The sequence below is a fragment of the Brienomyrus brachyistius genome, chromosome 1 (assembly GCF_023856365.1).
Source record: "Brienomyrus brachyistius isolate T26 chromosome 1, BBRACH_0.4, whole genome shotgun sequence".
Taxonomy (NCBI): domain Eukaryota; kingdom Metazoa; phylum Chordata; class Actinopteri; order Osteoglossiformes; family Mormyridae; genus Brienomyrus; species Brienomyrus brachyistius.
The window spans coordinates 22,082,280-22,100,928 of record NC_064533.1 but is presented as its reverse complement, the minus strand read 5'-3'; the positions used below and the strand labels follow the sequence as shown (position 1 = coordinate 22,100,928).

General features: G+C 41.6%; 2 protein-coding genes across 4 annotated transcripts in view; one reads left to right on the top strand and one right to left on the bottom strand.

Moving 5' to 3' along the window:
* fryl (furry homolog, like) overlaps nt 1-8,991 on the bottom strand; it is a 62,865-nt gene extending 53,874 nt beyond the window's left edge. The window contains exons 1-2 of one of the 2 annotated variants that reach the window (XM_049027770.1): nt 8,779-8,991; nt 318-378 (exon numbers count right to left, since the gene is read on the bottom strand). The gene's annotated coding sequence lies outside the window, so the exon portion shown is untranslated. The remainder of the gene's footprint in view (nt 1-317; nt 379-8,778) is intronic. The other variant, XM_049027783.1, reaches the window with a different exon arrangement.
* A 787-nt stretch (nt 8,992-9,778) lies between these two features.
* Nucleotides 9,779-17,507, top strand: ociad1 (OCIA domain containing 1). 2 transcript variants are annotated; one of them, XM_049008851.1, is made up of 8 exons: nt 9,779-9,931; nt 10,554-10,638; nt 10,827-10,880; nt 10,965-11,012; nt 12,827-12,947; nt 13,987-14,207; nt 14,840-14,998; nt 17,177-17,507. In XM_049008851.1, exons 1-8 carry the CDS (start codon nt 9,872-9,874, stop codon nt 17,212-17,214), a joined length of 786 nt encoding a protein of 261 aa, XP_048864808.1. In that variant the 5' UTR covers nt 9,779-9,871; the 3' UTR covers nt 17,215-17,507. The 2 variants fall into 2 exon arrangements, with proteins under 2 accessions (XP_048864808.1, XP_048864817.1); XM_049008860.1 differs by lacking the exon at nt 9,779-9,931 and having other exon boundaries at nt 10,784-10,880.
* The last annotated feature ends 1,142 nt before the right edge of the window (nt 17,508-18,649 follow it).

Sequence of the window (18,649 nt, the reverse complement as noted above, 5' to 3'; positions counted from 1 at the left end):
CTGCAGCAAGAGGCCAGAGTTCCTCAGAAACATCATCCACCAGACCACCCCCCCAAGCCTGCCTTAGTATACTTTCAGACAGGCCCTGATCTCCACAGCACAAAGCAGTTTCCAAACAAGATCCGGGAGCCTGATCCAAAAGGCGGCACATTGTGTGCATGCTTATCTGGGGTGGTCACACTGCCTGTATAACCCAAAGCCCATCAGCGAGTTGGGTCCAGAGGACCCGTTTCAAACAACCCTAGCTCCTGTCCCACCCACCCCCCCAGGAACACAAGCACACAAAAACCTCATCTCATTAAAAGTGCAGTACATACCTCAATTCCATAGAGATAGGACACAGGGCAAAGGCTGGGACACTCCAGAGATGACAGGTATCTACAAACAAACACACAAGCATTCAGAGCTCAGCAGCACATAACCCAAAGGCCTCATCTTTATAAAGGCAAAAAAATCAACATGACACACAATAAGAGGTTACGGTCTTTATTCTCCATACTAAGTAGCTTGCCCATTCTTTCAGTAGGAACCTCTTTTCAAAGCAAAAAGGAAGAAACAAGAAAGGAAAAATAGCTGTCCTAATGCCAGGTGCAGATTAAGATGAAATTTTAATGTGTCATCAAAAAATAAATTCAATAATAAAAAAGGTGACCATGTCCTCTTGCATACATTCAGTTTAACAGAAATTCCACCCAAAACTTGGGTGGAATCAGGCATTTTTAACATACAGCACAGGACAAAGGCAGGGAACTCTGAAAAGTCATGCCAGTCAACTATACACAAATATTATTGCTCATTTGCATATTCAAATTGTAAACACTTTTGTCCAAAGCAACAATTCTCATAACTGTCGTGAACATGGGAAGCATTCCCCAAATACATGGGGTACGAGGACCAGATTCGACCACGGAAGCCAGAGGTAACAGAGTTACAGACGTTGAAGGACTTCACATCCATAAAATGCAACAACCGCGCTTAAAAAAGGAATTACTTAGAATCAAAACATCTTCATTAAACATGTCTTGTAATCTGCAGTGTGCAGATCAACATTTTTCAACCTCACACAAGTCCTTTCAATCAATGTGCTCAACTTGAAATCAGTTTACATTTATCATTTATGAAAGCAGACCTGCTCCTTTGCTTTTAAGTGAATATTTTATTAGGGAAACACCACAAGCATACCAGATAAATAAAATGCTGTGACAGTATATCACAACAATGTTACTACCAGGGGCTTGCCCACAATAGCCAGACAATGTTTTGACACTACATTTTAATTACAGGCCACTGTCACCTGTAACACCAAGCAGGGCACTAAAATTTAATTACACACTCACAGGAACAAAGAGCCAAGGGGAAACAGGACAAAGAACAAGCACATTTACAGCCATGGGGTGTGGCGCCTAATAATGGTCAAAGACTCACTGGGACTTAAAGGATCCGGCAAAAGAACACTCATGTCTATTTCATTACTTAAGAGGACTCAACCACGTTTCGTAGTATTTCCTCCCACACTAAACATAAGGAAGGACATATGAGCTGGTTGAATTTCAGTGGGAGTTCCTCTTTGAACAAGATTACACATTTATATTTACAAAACGTACAATTATAATTTATATTTACATTTGAATATATAGAACCAACTGCCATATGCAAGAACCTCATCCCTGAATACACCATTTAAGAATTTCCAATTAATCCATTTTTATCCAGTCAGAAGTGCATTTAATTTGACCACTAGAGAGTAGAAACAATTTTATATACAGAAGGTGTCACCTTCTTGAAAAATTACGTTTACTCTTATAAAGTATAACAGACCACGACAGGACAGTGAAGCACAAAGGCTAAAATCACCTCTGTTTTGAGGCTGCACCTCATACTTATGGATTTTTTTTCTATAGATCAGCCTCGATACAAAATGGACAAAAATCCACAAATGAATAGGAGGGAAGTAACAAAGGTAACGTGACTGACAGACAGGAAGTGATCCATAAATATGCAAAACCCTTTTCACATGTACAAATGCGGACATGATTTTACACAACACAAATAAAAACACAATGTAATAGTACTGCGAGGGAATGCAATAGCTTTGCATTCCCTCGCAATACTTTTCTGTTATTAATACATGTACTGTGTCTGTTTAAAGTACACAAGATAGAATTAATGGGCTAATACGTATAAACCTGAATATAGACATGTCCAGTTAAATGTGCTTTAAGCATTAAAGTACAGGGGACATTACACACCATGTAACTTTCATCTGTTGTGTTTTTGTACATATTTATTAATAACTGCACTGTGTCCATTCACCGTGAGTGAATATAAACAAGACAGCTGGGCTACTGAAGGTAAATGACTTACTTCCTAACTCTATTCAGAGGTTCACTGAAATTAGAGAGAACTAATATGAATAGAGGGAACAAAGTGTGTTTCCTTATAATGGGTGTCAATGTGTCACAAATAGACAAGAAATGATCCACAAGAGTGCAAAACACATTTCTAATGTACAAAATCACAATTTTTGTGAATATCACAACACTACACAACACTAATATAAAATACATGTTTGAGGACAGTTAAATATTTGTGGATCATGGTGCATATTTGTGGATTGCCCTCTGTGGGTTACAAATAATGAAACCCAATAAAAACTTCCATAAAAGGGCCATATCCCCATGGTGGTGTGTAACATTGCAAACGATGCAAATGATGAAGTATTGCCTCTGCAACTACGAAATAAATAACAGAGCATTTCGTCATCCAATATATATCGTCATATCGCACAGCCCTACCCTGGATCCTTCAATCCTTTGCAGTCAGAGAGCCACCTGTGGTGCTATTTCACACAGTATACATAGCCACCAGTGGTGGCTCTCTGACCAAGGGCATTGCGTGATCAGGACCAGAGTGTGCATGCAAGCATGCATACCTTTAAAGCAAACAGTTTGTTGCACTTCCTGTCCTGTCACTCAGAAGCAGAGAAGCATTCTGGATTCCCATCACTGACAGCATGCCTGTGCAGACAGTGGTATGCTCAATAACCACCACACACACAACACTAATGCCAGGGAGCACATGCTTGTAGGCACAGATTATCATATACAAGTGTTAACAAGACAAATGCAAAACATCAGGAGGCAGGGTGAGGGGTAGGGGATTCCTCTGCATGTTAGCCACTTCCTGTTTACTATGTATCCTTGGCATGTTCCATTCTAGGATGTCAATGAGCTCTGAAATGCTCCATCATCTCAAAAGAGTCAATCAGGGTTCACATGCAATATAGCCTCAAAGCCACCCAAAGGTCAACAATGAGGAAAAATGCTGAAGCCAGCCACACCCACTGCTACTGACCAGGCCTACCACAGAAAGCACAACTACTCTGATTACGTATGCCTCCACACAATCAGCACTCTGGGGCTAAATTCAGGTTCAGAATATCTGTCACGTAAAAAGACCACAAAATCAGTGCTGCAGATAAAAGTACTGAAATGTCTATGAGGGATCCTTGCCAGAAACACGATATATCCGAAGGGAACTGAATTAAAGTTGTAACCCCCATCTACATTGTGTATTGTTACTTTCAGCCCTTTACTTCAGGTCTTATTGAATGTTAAATTCCATCCATAATCAGCTTTTGGGTTTTGAAAGTGTTTTACCGTATACAGTTAATCAAAAATACTTCAGAAACACAATCAGAATAGCTACAACTCTGACGTTCATTCATCACAAAATTACTACTTTACATTAAGTAAATTTTCATATCGTTACAAAAACTCTAGGCATCTGGGTTAGGAGATGGGGGTGATGTCAATATTACAGTGAGGATTCAATTAATATTCCAATTAAGCCTGATAAATTAGAAGGTCAGCCACCACACTCGCCATACACCAAAACAGCTAATATACCCACAGCAAAACAACCAGTTTAAATCAGCTTCCCATACAAGGCAAGAAACAAATTGTGAAACTTTGACTTCCTTACAAGGGTAACTGCTGATCTCATGTAATGTTCAGTGGGTCAGACCAGACACAAACAGGTCAAATGGAAGAACAACTACCCAGTGAGTCTGAGACCCTTTGCGGCCCTTATCCCTGAAATAAATTCCTAGGATGGAAAGAACCATCCAAGTGGTTAATGAGGCTTGATGACAACTTCAGGATCGAGACAAAGGTCACTGACTTTTTTTTCTTTTTTTTTGAAAAACGAGAGTAGACAGACATATGAATCTAGTGACCTCTAATCCAAGCAAGCATTAGAAACAGCCTGTCAACGCTGAACATTCCAGTAAGGAATTTAATTATTGTTCTCATAGTATATAGTACAGGTGAACAGAGAGGTGTGGTTGTTTTCATAGGAAGCTTTCTGAAAATCAATCTCTACTTCCTGAGAGCAATGTAGGTCTACATGTAATATGTAATGTTGTTCTAATAAAAGTGAAACCATCTCATTTGCTTGGTTTTAGGCTTTCCTTGCATGCAGTCAACTTGGAAATGGGTATTCAACACCTCAGTAAAACCAAACACATAGATTCTCTGGTGTTTTCATGCTGTCTGTTGAATATCTAACTTTGCATCACATATTGCATTTTACTTACTATTCTCCATTCACCTTTGATAAATTTGTGGCTCTGCATTTTTTTTTGCTATTGCTTTCAAATTAAAGCACTTGCACAAATCAAAGTGTAAATACCCACTGGAGGGAACTGCTTGACCTTGTGGCTTCCTACGCTTTCACCAGAACGCTCCTGCTTAAAACAAACGGAAATCAAAGTTCTCCTGACATCTTAGTGTCACGATTGGTCTGATTTTCACATGAGCCCCATCCTGCTGTCAGTTTAGTTTGTCCTCTGGCTCTTTCACTTTAAACCAGAAAGAAGAGCAGAAAAACAAATAATGCATATTAGGTGCAAACAAATATCCAGCAGCCACCAGTCCTGCTAAGCAAAACCACCAAGTGCATTCTTACGCTGTGACTTGGGAATTGCTCGCAGTTAAGCAGCCTTTAGGTTCCAGCAAAACGCAGTTGAGGCACGAGTAACAATTAAGGCCCAGCTAACGTGTTCCTCCAACAGCCCCTTGCATGCCAACAACCCGTCTTGTTTGGCATGAAGATACCACCCATCCAACTACACAGGAGACTGTGGAGGGCACTAGCGGAGAGTGGGCCATAGGGCTGCCCGTCAGAGGAAGAGCTAGATGCATCCAACGAAATTTGGTAACATGCCCTGAATGAGAGACTGGTGGGCAAGCAGGGCGCTTAACAGCACAGACACATACAGCGCATTACACGGTTCAGCAAGTACAAAGAGCCCGGAAGCACACGGACAAGGGAAAAAAAAAGCTCCACTCAGAAGAATCTGGGGAAAAAATATAAAGCTTTGTAGGTTTAAGACAACCCATGGCTATATCTTTTACAGACATGCCAGCTACAGGCTCCATATACCTGCCTGAACAGCTCCATACATCTACCAAGCACATCTTAGAATTTATTTGCTAAAGCACTTTCACATCAAGTATTTTGATAAATAATGAGGGGACAGCCCTTTCTACGAACAAGACAAGAAGGTGAAGTACAAGATGAACAGAAAAGTCAGAAAGACTACAGGAATTTTAAGGGCAAGAGAAGAAGAACCTTTTGGCAATAGCAGTTACAGGCTCTAAAAACTTTTGAGACATGTTACTGCGAAACCAGTGTGGACCTGAACTAAACCATAAAATAGCCACAATATTATCTGGCAATGCTATATTTCTACGAGTGAGGTTACATCTGTAGGACACGTGAGGTATTTTATTCGCATCAAGTTCACAGGTCTGGTGAAGTAAGCTCTCTGAGGGGCCCCGACCAGCTAAATGGAGTTCAGAGTAAACTGTCCCTCAACGCCAACCCTATGCCCAAAGCCAATCCCAGCATCCCACTCATACACCCCTCTGACACAGGGTCAAAAAGTCACAGACAGACCAATATGATGAAACGCCCAATATACGATGCAGAAGCACATTTGACCAAAAGGTTACAAGAGTTTACAAATTTAAATCCCATGAAGAAGCCTGTGTTGCATACCTGCAAAATATATCTCGAACACTTCACTGCACACAGACACGGGAGTGTAGGCAAGTTTGAGGACGGGAGACATGTAATAGTCTTTGAGCAGACATCTGGTAAATACTACAAAAATAAAGTCCTTCATGTCACTAACAGTAACACGAATCTGGCAGACAGGTATGTTTTCATATCTTGGCCTGGCAAGAAAAAGCAGGAATCACCTCATAAATCAGAGCCAATTCTAAACTCCAACAACAGTTTTAGCAATTTAGGCCAGAACCAAGATTATTTTTTTCAGTACCATTTTACATTAAGAATTACTTTCAAACATACAGAACCTCAAAATACCCAATGTTTATTAATTACTGAAAATGGGTCCTCGGGGAAAAAAAAATAAAGGAATTGAGTCATCAAATTGAGAAGTTGGGGCAAACTTCTCGGGCAAACCAAGAGTTTCCCTGACATACGAATTTGTGTGCGCATACATGCTTTGTCTTAATCAATACCCCAGCGAATGAAAGGCTCCAACACAATGGTTTTAGCGAGTGCCTGTCTCTGAGTGAGGTGCTGGATTGCATTCACACAAGGGAGCTACCCCAAGACATTCACAGCTGGGTGCTTTCTGCCATGACAGTGGACATACCCACAGTCTCCACAACTGGCTGGTCGCAAAATTACATGCAATCAGCTTACTGCTCCATGCACATCAACCAGGGAGAGGCTTTCCACTGGCCAGTGAGTAATGACAGTGGGAATATCACCTGAAGTGATGTGCTTGTGACATCTGTCAATCAAAAACTGGCCTCACTTCAGGAAAAACTAAGGGCTTTCACCATACAATGCTGCAATAAAAACCTTGTTAAAACCAGAATGCATGACAAAAAAAATCCCTACAGAACACAAGTCTGCCTGCGTGATGTAACTTCAGTGCTGGCTGGGCACAGTTCTAAACCCCAATCCTAAAGAAAGGGGCACATTCAGCTGAAGGCTTTGTTACGCAAAGCTAAACAGTCAGTGAGAAGAACTTCAGCAAAACGTGGCCTTGCCCCTAATAGGATGCCAGACAACCCCTCAGAACAGCTGCCACACAGAATATGGGTTAGGGCTCCACCGAAGGACTCTAATTATGCGTGTAAAAATAAAATCCACTCACCCTAATCACAGATATGGTCCCAACAAGTAAATAGAACATATCCAATATCAATGACATGGGGAAAGAACAGTACACCGTGACATACAAAACTAAATACTGAAATGTTACATACATTACACTGCTAAAATAACTTATTGTGCCTGGGAGGTCTCTATGGGATATTTCTTTCACCAACTGGTTCTGTTGTGTGTTATATTTACATATTTAGCAGATGCTTTTGTTCAAAGCAAGGCAAACAGCAAATCACAAATATACATGCTATTAAGGAGTCAATTATGTATAAATGCAGCTAGACTGAGCTTCCAGTGAATCTCCAGGTACAAGTGTGAGAAGTTTTGGAACAGTAACTTCTCACAAAACAAGAACCTAGTAAGATTATTCAATAACAAGAAACGCAACATAACATTCAGGGAACGTAGAGAGAGACATCTAGCCAGTATACATATAATTAGGTAAAGATTACTTGTTAAGATGGGGAATACACTTGATAATAAAAGTATTAAATACCTGCCTTGAGGAAGAATATCTTGCTTTTAAATTTAAGTTATAGGAGACACGAACAGGACCAAGCTTACTGCTGGTTCAGCTGTCATTAGGAAACACATCTGGGCATCAGACTGCCTTTAATGACTCGTGAAATGAGCAGCTATTAAACGTCAATGCCGAACCAGTAACAAGCCAGTTAACCTGAACTCGAGTGTACTATTACTAGTGCCATTCAGTATTACTGGGTTATTGTAGAGTGTTTCGTTTAAAGCAAAGTTTCAGCCTTTTAAGACTCACTATAATATTCCCCCAGATGCTAGATAACGGATCTACATCTCGGCGTGAGAACATTGGTAGGACTGTGGTTTAGAGATCCGGCCAGGGTTAACAAACAGAGAGAAGGCTGTTAAAACTCCCTTCGGTGCACTGACATTGAAAATTACGTTACGTTATGGTTTTTGTGTTTGTACCCATATCTACTGGCTTATGTATGAGGGAAGCAGATGCTTTTATACGTCTGTCACGGCTCCTTCCCCTTCAAGTCTGGTTACCAGACGCAAGCCAGCACAACAAAGACGAGTCCGGCGATGCTATGAGTCCACTGCGGTTCGACTCTGCCGTGGAAGACCGATAGCGGTGCATCCACACAGCACGAATCCGTCAGGCGTAAGTTCGCCGAGGAAAGGAGCCCGTGTGTTAAAAGCTCCACAAAGTACCCTCACGCTGACTAATAACGTCAACTGGCCGTACGGGGAGTCGAGCTAGCTCTCGCCAGAGCGCCGTCAGCTAATCAGCTAATTGCTAGCCCTCCCGATGCATCCCCTTCTAGCTGCACGTCAGTCCGGGTTAGCCACCTTGCTAAATGCACCTAAGAACATAACGGAAAAGAGGGAACGGGACGGTCCTTAGTGTCTCTTCCACCCCACGAAACACACAATGTGCCCGACCGAGAGCCCGTCATCTCTGCTGCACCACAGACGTCGGGCCGCTTGGCCTTCTTCACGATAAAAGACGGCTCGTCGCCCCAACTAGCCAGCTAGCACCAAACCGGTCGCCTGGCAGTCTGAAGTGATTCAAAATGCGACCGTTCTTACCTTCTATAAAGTGCTTTTCAGTTAAAGAGTAACTCCGTTGCTTTGTGCAAAAACGTATTAACGAGGCGAGGCAAACTTGGACCGCAACTGAGAATTTCCAACAGTTAAAACAATAATAATAAAATAAACGTGCATCCACCTTATTATTTTTCACCCTTGTTATTTCTGTAGCTAGCTATGCTCCTTTTCTTTTTTTTAACAACTAAAAACTCGACGTCTGGCAAAACGCCCGCCCCCGAGTCCATATGATTGGAGGGAATCAAGATAACGGCGTTGTAAAGTGGCTTTTCTAATAGGCCGGCTAACCTGTCAAACTCATGGCGTGTTGTCCCACCCCCTCTGTCATTTACAATTGGAGTAAATTGGAGCCGCCCATAAAAATTGCAATTTAATTTATGGTGCTTTGACAATCAAATACAATGTTACCAAGAACGAACAAAATGATTGGCTGATTGCTGAAAACGGTGCAGTTTCGCATACAGGATTGGACGAGCAAAACGTACATCTCAGCATCTTCTGTACATTTTTGGAAAGTAGCAAATGTTGTCATGTTTGGGCAGGACCAAATCTTCTTAACGCAGAAAACGACATGTCAACTATTCCAGATTTATATAATAATATTTTTGCGTTTGAACTTGAGGATAAATGTTTATTGATTTCAATACCTGTAACTTTTTGTCTATTATTGTTAATATGATTCTTATACGGTTTGTAAGATTAAAGATTGTAATAATTTAAATTTAAATTATCAATTTAATGTGTAACTATGGGTAGATGTGCCTTTTTAGTTATTTGTCATTTTCTGTCTGTCATTTCTATTTGGTTTGCTTTCGAACGTATATGACAATCCACGAGATCATTTTCATTTAAACAGTACTCCGCGCTATTACCCACCTTTAGAAAGCTCAGTTATGTCTCCAAAAACTTGTATTGAAAAAATGTCCACCGTTCTAGGATCAGTATAAACATTATAATTCCCTATTGCCGTTTCGAGAATGTACTTCCGGGTTAAAAGTGCACTTCCTCCTCACTGGAAAGGTTATTGGGATGTCGATGTGTTCTTACTGAAGAAGTGTGTTTCATTACCCGAAACATGTCTCAGGATTCTTCGGGGTTTGCACCTTCCGAGCAACCACACGGGGTTTCTCAGGCTGTAAGAAGATTTCTCTTTTCTAGATTATGCCAATTCTTTTTGTGTCCTCTTGTGTTTATTCCCGACCAGTGTGCTGGTTAGACACGAGCACAGTATTAATACTTAAATAGACAACTGACTAGACACTTCAGATATCTGGATGTACAAGAATATTAAGCTGTCAACTAACACACTGTATTCAAAAATACATCATCGTCAAATTCCGGATCAGTGTGAAGTTGTAGAGTCTACCCTGCCTGCAAAAATGTGTAATTTAGCCGCCTTGCTAGCTTATAAGTAATAAATGCAAGTAAGCCAGGCATACTTGCGTGTCTTTTGGGCTAAATGAAAAGGAGGCGCGTACTGCACTAACATGAATTATCGGAGATTCCTGCATCTTCTGTTGTTTCGTGGAATGCTTTTTATCTCCTGGGGAACCCAAATATAAAATCTGTCATGCGGGAGATGTAGATAATCGGGGAAAATACATAGCATAGGAAGAAATACTTTTAGCAGCATGCTTTTTTCCAATTAGAATTTATTTTTTAAAGTATGCATTGAATGATTTTAGTGTGATATTATTTTATATATTATATGGGCAGTCGACTTGTAAGGACACACACCAGTCTTGCTTCTTGTCCAGAATCCAATAGGTCCAGCTTACGTTCTCACAGAAGATGAGAAAAGGGTTCTGAAGGAGTGCAACCAGGAGAGCTTCCGCTACAGATGTATGTAAAAGCAGATTGAGCACTGCTCTAAAATGGGGATCCCTCAGTCGGTCCTACACTTTTGGGACCAGGGTGTAAGTTAGCATGTTAAAATTGCAGGTGCACAAATCCGAAGCTGCTGCGTTTACCACGCATGTCCCCTTAGATGCTTTGTGACCATCTCACGGCTTGCTGGTCTCCCCTTCCAGCTGGACCGATTGCAGTGCTCAGCATGGCCGCCACACACATGCTCATCGCCAGGGGTAAGCCCACACATCCTGCCACGGCATGTCGGCAAGGCGTACCGTGCCTCATTCCACACTCTTTCCTCTCCTGATGCTTCCTAGGGTTCCTCACTGCTTCCCCGAGGTTCGGCTCCCTGCCCAAGATGGCGTGTGAGTACTATAGCAGCCTGGGACACCTGATCTGATTTGAACCCCTGCCATTCAAGAGATCATAAATTCATCCCAGCTTTTCTGTTACTTTCAGAATTTTCATAGGGTATTTATCCATCCATCCATGCATTCAACCATCTTCTTGCTGCTTATCAAGGTCTGGGTCACAGGAAAGGCATGGAGCATATCCCAGGCAGTATAGGGCACAAGGCTGGGGTGATACCCTAGACAGGATGCTGGTCCACCACAGGGCACACACAATCACACACTATGGACAATTTATAGCTACCAGTTAAAATAGCTACATATCTTTGGACTGTGGGAGAAAACCAATGTACCCAGAGGAAACACTGTTCCACCCTTATATGGTATTTAACCATCTTTAAAAAGAGTACATTTTTGATGTATTCCGAAAATATTCTTCTAGTACAGAGGTCACTAGCAAGCGGACCGCCAGGTCCGGACCCAGAAGTTGTCCAATATGGACCCGGACCAATAGTCAATACAGAAAGTTATTATTTAAAACCTGACAGGGCACTTCTGTTTTAAACGGTGCGGCTTTTGTAGTCTTTTCGGTAGTGGTATAGCACTAGAACTGCCGTTTCCCACGCCAGTGAACGTCAAATGTCTTTGACTGCCAAGCAAGATGCAGTTCTGTGTATGGAACCCTTTGTTTGCGCTAATGTGCCATTAGTGTTAATAACAGCAGCGGCGCTAACACCCGCAACCAAAAAGCCGTAATGTTCCTAATAGAGTGTCCTGAAATGCTGAAAAGTTTTCAAACACATTATGTATTATATAATATGTTGGGTATATAGACGTAGTTTATTGTTGATTTCATGTTCGTTGAAATTTCCGCTTTTTAACGACTGCATAAAGTAATGATATTTTTTATATAAATCAACTCAGGTTAAATGAAAAATGTACATTTTCAGGGTTGCCAAATCTCAAGCATGACACTCACGCTTTCAGACTTACGCAGGAAATCTTAAGGCAAATCTATATTAATCCATTATAAACCTACGTCAAAAGTGTATTTACATTGTTAAATACATAAGCAGATTATTTACAAGGTAAGAACTGTTACATATGTATGCAGACATCTCACTCCAGCAAACATGCCAAAGTTCTATGTCACATGACAATAAATATTGTCAGAAAGTTTTTGAATTGTACAAAATTAATTTGATTTGACAGTCTGGTATTGATTACATGCATTGTTGATACAACTAATAGGCAACTTAAATATATATCATACTAAATAGTTAGACATTGTGATCTTTTGGGCCTTTGCTTCAAGAAAGTTTCCCTAACTGAACCTCTTTAAATTTTAGTTGAATACCCCTGTTTTAGTACATTTAAATTATTTCATTTTTCACTCAACTTGCATAAGTGCCTTGGAGTGAATAAAATGGAAAAACTGAAATACATGATACATATTGTATATAACACTGCAGGGTTAGCTTGGACATAGTCAGTTATCTCAGAAGGTCTTGAAAACCACCATCTCAACAGCTCTGCAACAGGTGTAACCACTGTGAGAGTAGCTGAATGGAGTCAGTTTCCGAAAAAAGCTCATGGGGAGTTTTCCAGTGACACACACTGCATTCTGTGGTCTGATTTTATCAAACACATCAAAGTGGCCTAAATTGAATGCACAATTCCTTATGCTAAACTAAAACAGCTCATCACTGCTGTAGCCCCATATCTGCCATGAATACATGGTCGTGATTGAATAAGACTGTGGAGGTGCTTTGAAGCAGAAAACTGGGATGACAATTCACCCACTGGCAGTACGCTTTGTATACCTGCAGTCGCTGGCATTTGTGGTTTCATGGCGGGAAAGATCTCCTACATGAAGACGTGCCAGGAGAAGCTGAAGAACTTGGAGAATTCCCCACTCGGAGAAGCCCTCCGTCAGCGGCAACACGGCCAGTCAGTACCGCCCACCTACACCGCTTCTGTTATAACTTGGTACTACACACAGCAAAACACTTTTTTTTTTGTGCTAAAAACCCGTCACATAGGACTGGCCCCGCTATCCACCCCTACCACTTTCTGCTTGCGTTGTTTGCCATGTTTACATTGGAATACATATTACACTTCACCCAGTCCATGTATTTATTGTATAACTATATTTGCACCTTAAATTATACTTGTACTTCAGTCTGAACTTCTGATGTGTGTTTTGTGTTAAAATGTGTTGAGTGGAAAGACACACAGAGTAAGAGTTTCATTGCATAGTAGAACTGACTGTTTACTCTGCACGTGACAAAACTCCTGAGTCTCCAACATTATCGATCGTATACATGTTTGAATTCCAGGGATGCAGTGCACAGATTGAATTTCTCTTGGCCAATCCCATCGATTATCGATTCTTTTTTTTTTAGCCTCACTTGTTGGTACCAATCCTAGCTGATTCTGCCGATTCTGATTTTCTTAATTTAATAAAAATGAGCAGTTTTTTTTTCTTAACGTTTCATAAATGAACTTAACCTTCTGAGAACAAAATATTTACAATAACCCTTTCAAAGAAAAACAGCTATGCATTTGTCAAATTAAATTGGTCATTCAGAATGTTTTTGGGATAGTTTTCCATGGACACATTGCAAATTTAAGATATCCATCCAACACTATATAAAAAATCTCTAGATAACAAGTATGTTACCCGTAAGTGTTTTACCTGACCTATCATGGAATGTTAGTGGACGAAGGGAAGGTGAGGGGTGGAGGACACAACTGTGGATGGAAACTGAGTTGGAACAGAAAGTAACATGGTAGGTGGTAAACTACTAGGTCGACTCATAAAATCGGCCACATTTTGCCTGATTGGTTGATTGCCAGTGCTGATCAGGGCAAAAATTGGCCATTTCAGCTCACTAGCCAGTCGATCGGTGTGTCCTTAGTGAATTGCTGCTATGATAGGAGTGTGGGTGGATCTGATAGTTGGGCTCATACCTGGTCTTTGGGCCAGGTTTGCAAGTCGGAATCAGCCAGAGCCAGGGCCCCCTGACCAGCCAGCCTTTGAGCCGGTTTTCCAGCCTTCAGTGGACTTCCCTGGGACGCCAGAATCCTTCCAAAGCAGCTCTTCCCACAGCGAAATACCTGCCTATGACACGTACCAGCCTGCCCCCTTCAGCTCTACCCTCAGCGAGTCGGCCCCCACTGGCGTGAGCGACCATGTCAGTGCACAAGGTAGTGTCCATACACGTTTGCGGCTCAGCCAAGACGCTGGCCAAGATGATGCAGGAGTGAAGTTGTCTTGCATTAATAGAATACTATTTCTAGAATAAAAATGTTGGTGTAAAAGTGCAGGGCGTTCCGCAGACGCGGTTACTCAGCTTTTGTTGTACGTTCCATTCCAAATCTGATAACATTTGAGTTGCAGAACTGTCTGCTGATCCAAAGCAGATTGGTTTAATGTTGATTAATGGCTTTTGTTAATCGCATTTAAATCTGAAATTAAAATGTCTGAGTTGGAAAACGTAATCTTAGTCCCTGGAGAGCTGTTTGTCGTCCATCTGGGAAAAGCTTAAGTAGGGGTCACTCAAAGCCCATGACCCACACTTCCCTCTAGAATTGTTAGGTGACAGATGGCTTCAGGAGAATCAGCCAGTCACTCTGTAGATTTTTACTTCACATCTGGCCTCTCCTTGTGGATGTATTAGGAGGTGAAGTAAAATTAAATCTTGAGAGGCCATTATGGTAGCAGGACAAATGCTTGACACTAATCAGATCCATGAAAAGCCAGGAGCTGCTGTTAGGTCTGTTAATTGGTCACATCCCTCTGACAACCTACCCCCCCCCCCCCAACTCCTCACATCCAGCACCAAACCTGCCTAACGAGGAGGAGGAACCCAAGAGGAGGAGGATCAGATATGAGGAGCTACGTAGCCGAAACCGGGAGAACTATGAGGTCATCATGAACCAGAAAGCTGAGGCAGCAATCAAGCCCACCGCTGAGAAGGTGCCCCCCAAGAAGGAGGGTAAGTCCATGTGCCAGCTGAAGGTGGCTGGTCTGACAATATTCATTCCCTCAAAAAGGCATAGGAGAGCTCTGCTTACCAGAAAGAAGGTACGACTGCATAACTAGATGCAGAACTGACAGAACTCATGAATTACACAATAATGTCAAGCAAACCTTCCTTGTCATTATATAGTCTAATTTTAGCTGGAGTATTTTAACATCTCTGTAGGCCAGAGATCGCGCAGTTTGTAGTCCTGGAAAGTGGGGCATTGCAGTGGTTTGCATGTATTTTTCCTCATTCCTGATGACATCTGCTGATTTGGCAAGACTGAAAATGAAGCTATCAGAATAAGCAGTCCGCAGTGGTGCACTCTGCGTGCTAATGCATAGCAATCTGTGCACATGGTTTCTAAGGGAGCTCATTTATAAAAATGCTCGCACATTCTTGTGGAAGAATGTACATATATACGAAAACTCAAATGATCGTACAATCCATAAACGATTTATAAAACCTTGCGTAAACTAAGGTATGCATCTCACTGGTTTGTAAATTATCGTAGAAGCATCTGCAGGTGTGCACGCTTTTCCCCATTCCCACTCAGAGATAACAACCAAAAACAAAGGAATTTTTCAGAATGTGAAGTACAGACTTGTGTCCAAGGTAGAGGAATGCCAAACCATTTTCAGCTGGAGTCACAAGCAAAAAAAACAATGTGACTTCCGCTGTTAATGTGGTCAGCTCAACAAGCCAGGCAATGGTGGAAATTTAGAAGAAAATAAATGGGCAACTTCTCAGTGTGGTTGGTGAAGTAGAGTTAATAGCCAAGCACTTAAGGGGCACTGCTGTCTCCTGTGTGAAGTACAAATACGTATAAATCAAAGGAAAACTTATGTATATAAAAACCCTGGCATACATCTCATATTATATACTGTATATGCATGGATCCAGGTGAATGTGCAACATTTGTTAAAACCATGCTGGCATCACAGATGAGTTGCACGTTGATGGAATGAAACAGATTGCATTGTAATGGCTGACTGTACGTCAAAACTAGGGAAACTAAATATACTGTCTGGACAGTCAGTTAATACCAGCCGTAGCTTGAGGAATGATGGGCTAGGATTTCCTCCGTCAGTCCGCCAGTACCCACTGGTAAGTTCCTGTCGCCAAAAATCCAAGTGTTGTCAGTAGGCCTACTTAACGATGGACAGGAGCAGCGTGATTTCGTAATGTAGATCGTTCAGGAGCTGGGGCCAGTTCATCACACAGTTCCAACAGAATTGCTCTTGGCAGTCTAAGATGACTGATAAGCCACAAATCATCACTGGAAAAATAATCATTGTGCTCTCAAGATACTCCCTCCCTTCGCATTTGGCCGCACACAATGTCCTCTAACAGAGCTAAATATGCTATGATACTATGTGATGTGTGACATAGTTATACACACAAACCTTTTTATACCTATTGCATGAAGGTACATCCTTATTTTATATACACACACACCTCTTAACTTTGAACGTATGCAATAAACATAATGGTATATACAGTATAATGTCATTCATTTAAAACAATAACACTGTAGATGCAACAAGGATGCACATTTCTGTCTGAACCATAGATGTTGCTTTTTCTTCTATGTCCTCCAAAACATTCGTACAGCTCTGGGTCATTTATAAGCGGGCAAACATTTTGAGATTAAGATTTTCTTTATACAGTATATTCCAAAAGCTTTGTATAAATGTGCGTATGAATGTTTGTTGTCTTTTTCGTTCGTACAAAGCCTTCATAGATGAGCTCCCAGCACTTTTTTGTGACTTGGAAAAAAAACGACAGCGGTTTTCAGCTGCTGTATTCATTCAGCCTGACAGGGGGCAGACTCCTGCTTGGGTTTTTGGGTCTTTTGTAGGTTATAAAAGGAAGTATACAATGTATGCTGAAAGGTCAAAGATGGGCAAACAGGCTATTACACTCACTGCTAAAGATGCCCCAACTTGCAGAATCACGTCAAATGTGTAGAAGTGTTCTGTGAATTATATCATGCAGCCCAGTGGTAATAACCATGAGTCCAGGTCATTTCCTTTCACCTGCTGCTTTGTTTAGCTGTTGGTGAGCCACACAACACACCTGGTTCCTGCTTGGCCTGTGATGTAACAATAGCCACAGCCTGGTGCCAGTGACAGTTTGTGTGTTTTCCAGTTAAGAAGAACATTTATGGAGATGCCTGGGAAGAATGAGACTGGAGACAGTGACACAGTGACATCCAGCTCCTCTGCTCTCTATCGGCTCAGCAAATGTCTGATTGTATTTCTGAAAACCTGTCATTATGGTCTGTACGTTTCATATCTGTGCTTAAGACACTGTGCCATTCCACGGTGATCCTAGCAATCACACAAAAATGCAGCCTCAGAACAAATCACTGTAGTGTCCTGCCAAGCCAGCCCTGAAGTTTCTAGGTTGAAAATGTTTTAAATAAATCTTTTCACGTATTACTTAGCATATTCTTATCAATAAAGCTAATTTGCCAATGGATGCTGAAGCCAGTAGTTTTTGTCACAGAAGCTGTGATATGAGGGGCGGCATGGTGGTGCAGTGGTTAGCACTGTCGCCTCACACCTCTGGGACCCGGGTTCGAGTCTCCGCCTGGGTCACATGTGTGCGGAGTTTGCATGTTCTCCCCGTGTCGTCGTGGGGTTTCCTCCGGGTACTCCGGTACTCAGCATGTTTCCCACAGTCCAAAAACATGCTGAGGCTAATTGGAGTTGCTGAATTGCCCGTAGGTGTGCATGTGTGAGTGAATGGTGTGTGAGTGTGCCCTGCGATGGGCTGGCCCCCCATCCTGGGTTGTTCCCTGCCTCGTGCCCATTGATTCCGGGATAGGCTCCGGACCCCCCGCGATCCAATAGGATAAGCGGTTTGGAAAATGGATGGATGGAAGCTGTGATATGAACATAGTGCGAAGCATGTCTGGAAGCTGAGCAAAGTTCTGTCGATGCAATGTAACTTCATGGCCACAAGGGGTCAGGCTGTGGGTATTAATGTCGAGGGCACTTTTCCACCACCCCAGGTTCCATACTTTTGGTACTTCAGGACAGTGTCAAATGTACTGTATGTCAAGGATGTTTTTTCACTGCCGTAAAAACTGCACTGGCGTTGAATGATATCACAATGCAAAGCTGGGTATTTTGTACTTAATCAGAATAATGGCTATAGCATAATAAGGCTGGGCAATGTCAGATGTATCAACACAACATTTTATGCACATGCAATTCTTACATGGCTAGCTAATGATCCGGCTTTTTCTTATCCTCTATTCTGTACAGACATTATAGCACAGGGAGTTTAAACTTCACAAACATGTTTACTCTGTCATAGCAAAAAACACTTGGCAAGCTTTGCAATTTTAATTATTTGCAATTTTCTTTTCAAGGACATCTAGTATATGTTTAAACATTGGTTTAAAATTTACCTCCTGCTTTTGCATAAGCACTGCATGTATTCTCCAAGTCTATCATAATGATTTTTATCCTTGTGGTTTAAATCACTCCTGAATGGGTTTGAGAAATTGTTTTGCTTTATAAATACCCCCAAATTTAGTACACAAAAAAAAATCACATATTGACATTTAAAATTTTTCCAGTACAGTGCTCTCCTAGTATATTACACAAAATA

Excerpts from the sequence above, each read along its gene's own strand:
- ociad1 (XM_049008851.1), top strand. The coding sequence starts at position 9,872 with ATGTCTCAGGATTCTTCGGGGTTTGCACCTTCCGAGCAACCACACGGG. Across the intron at positions 9,932-10,553 it reads CACACGGGGTTTCTCAGGCT|AATCCAATAGGTCCAGCTTA; the intron begins GTAAGAAGATTT and ends CTTCTTGTCCAG. Across the intron at positions 14,208-14,839 it reads CGACCATGTCAGTGCACAAG|CACCAAACCTGCCTAACGAG; the intron begins GTAGTGTCCATA and ends CCTCACATCCAG.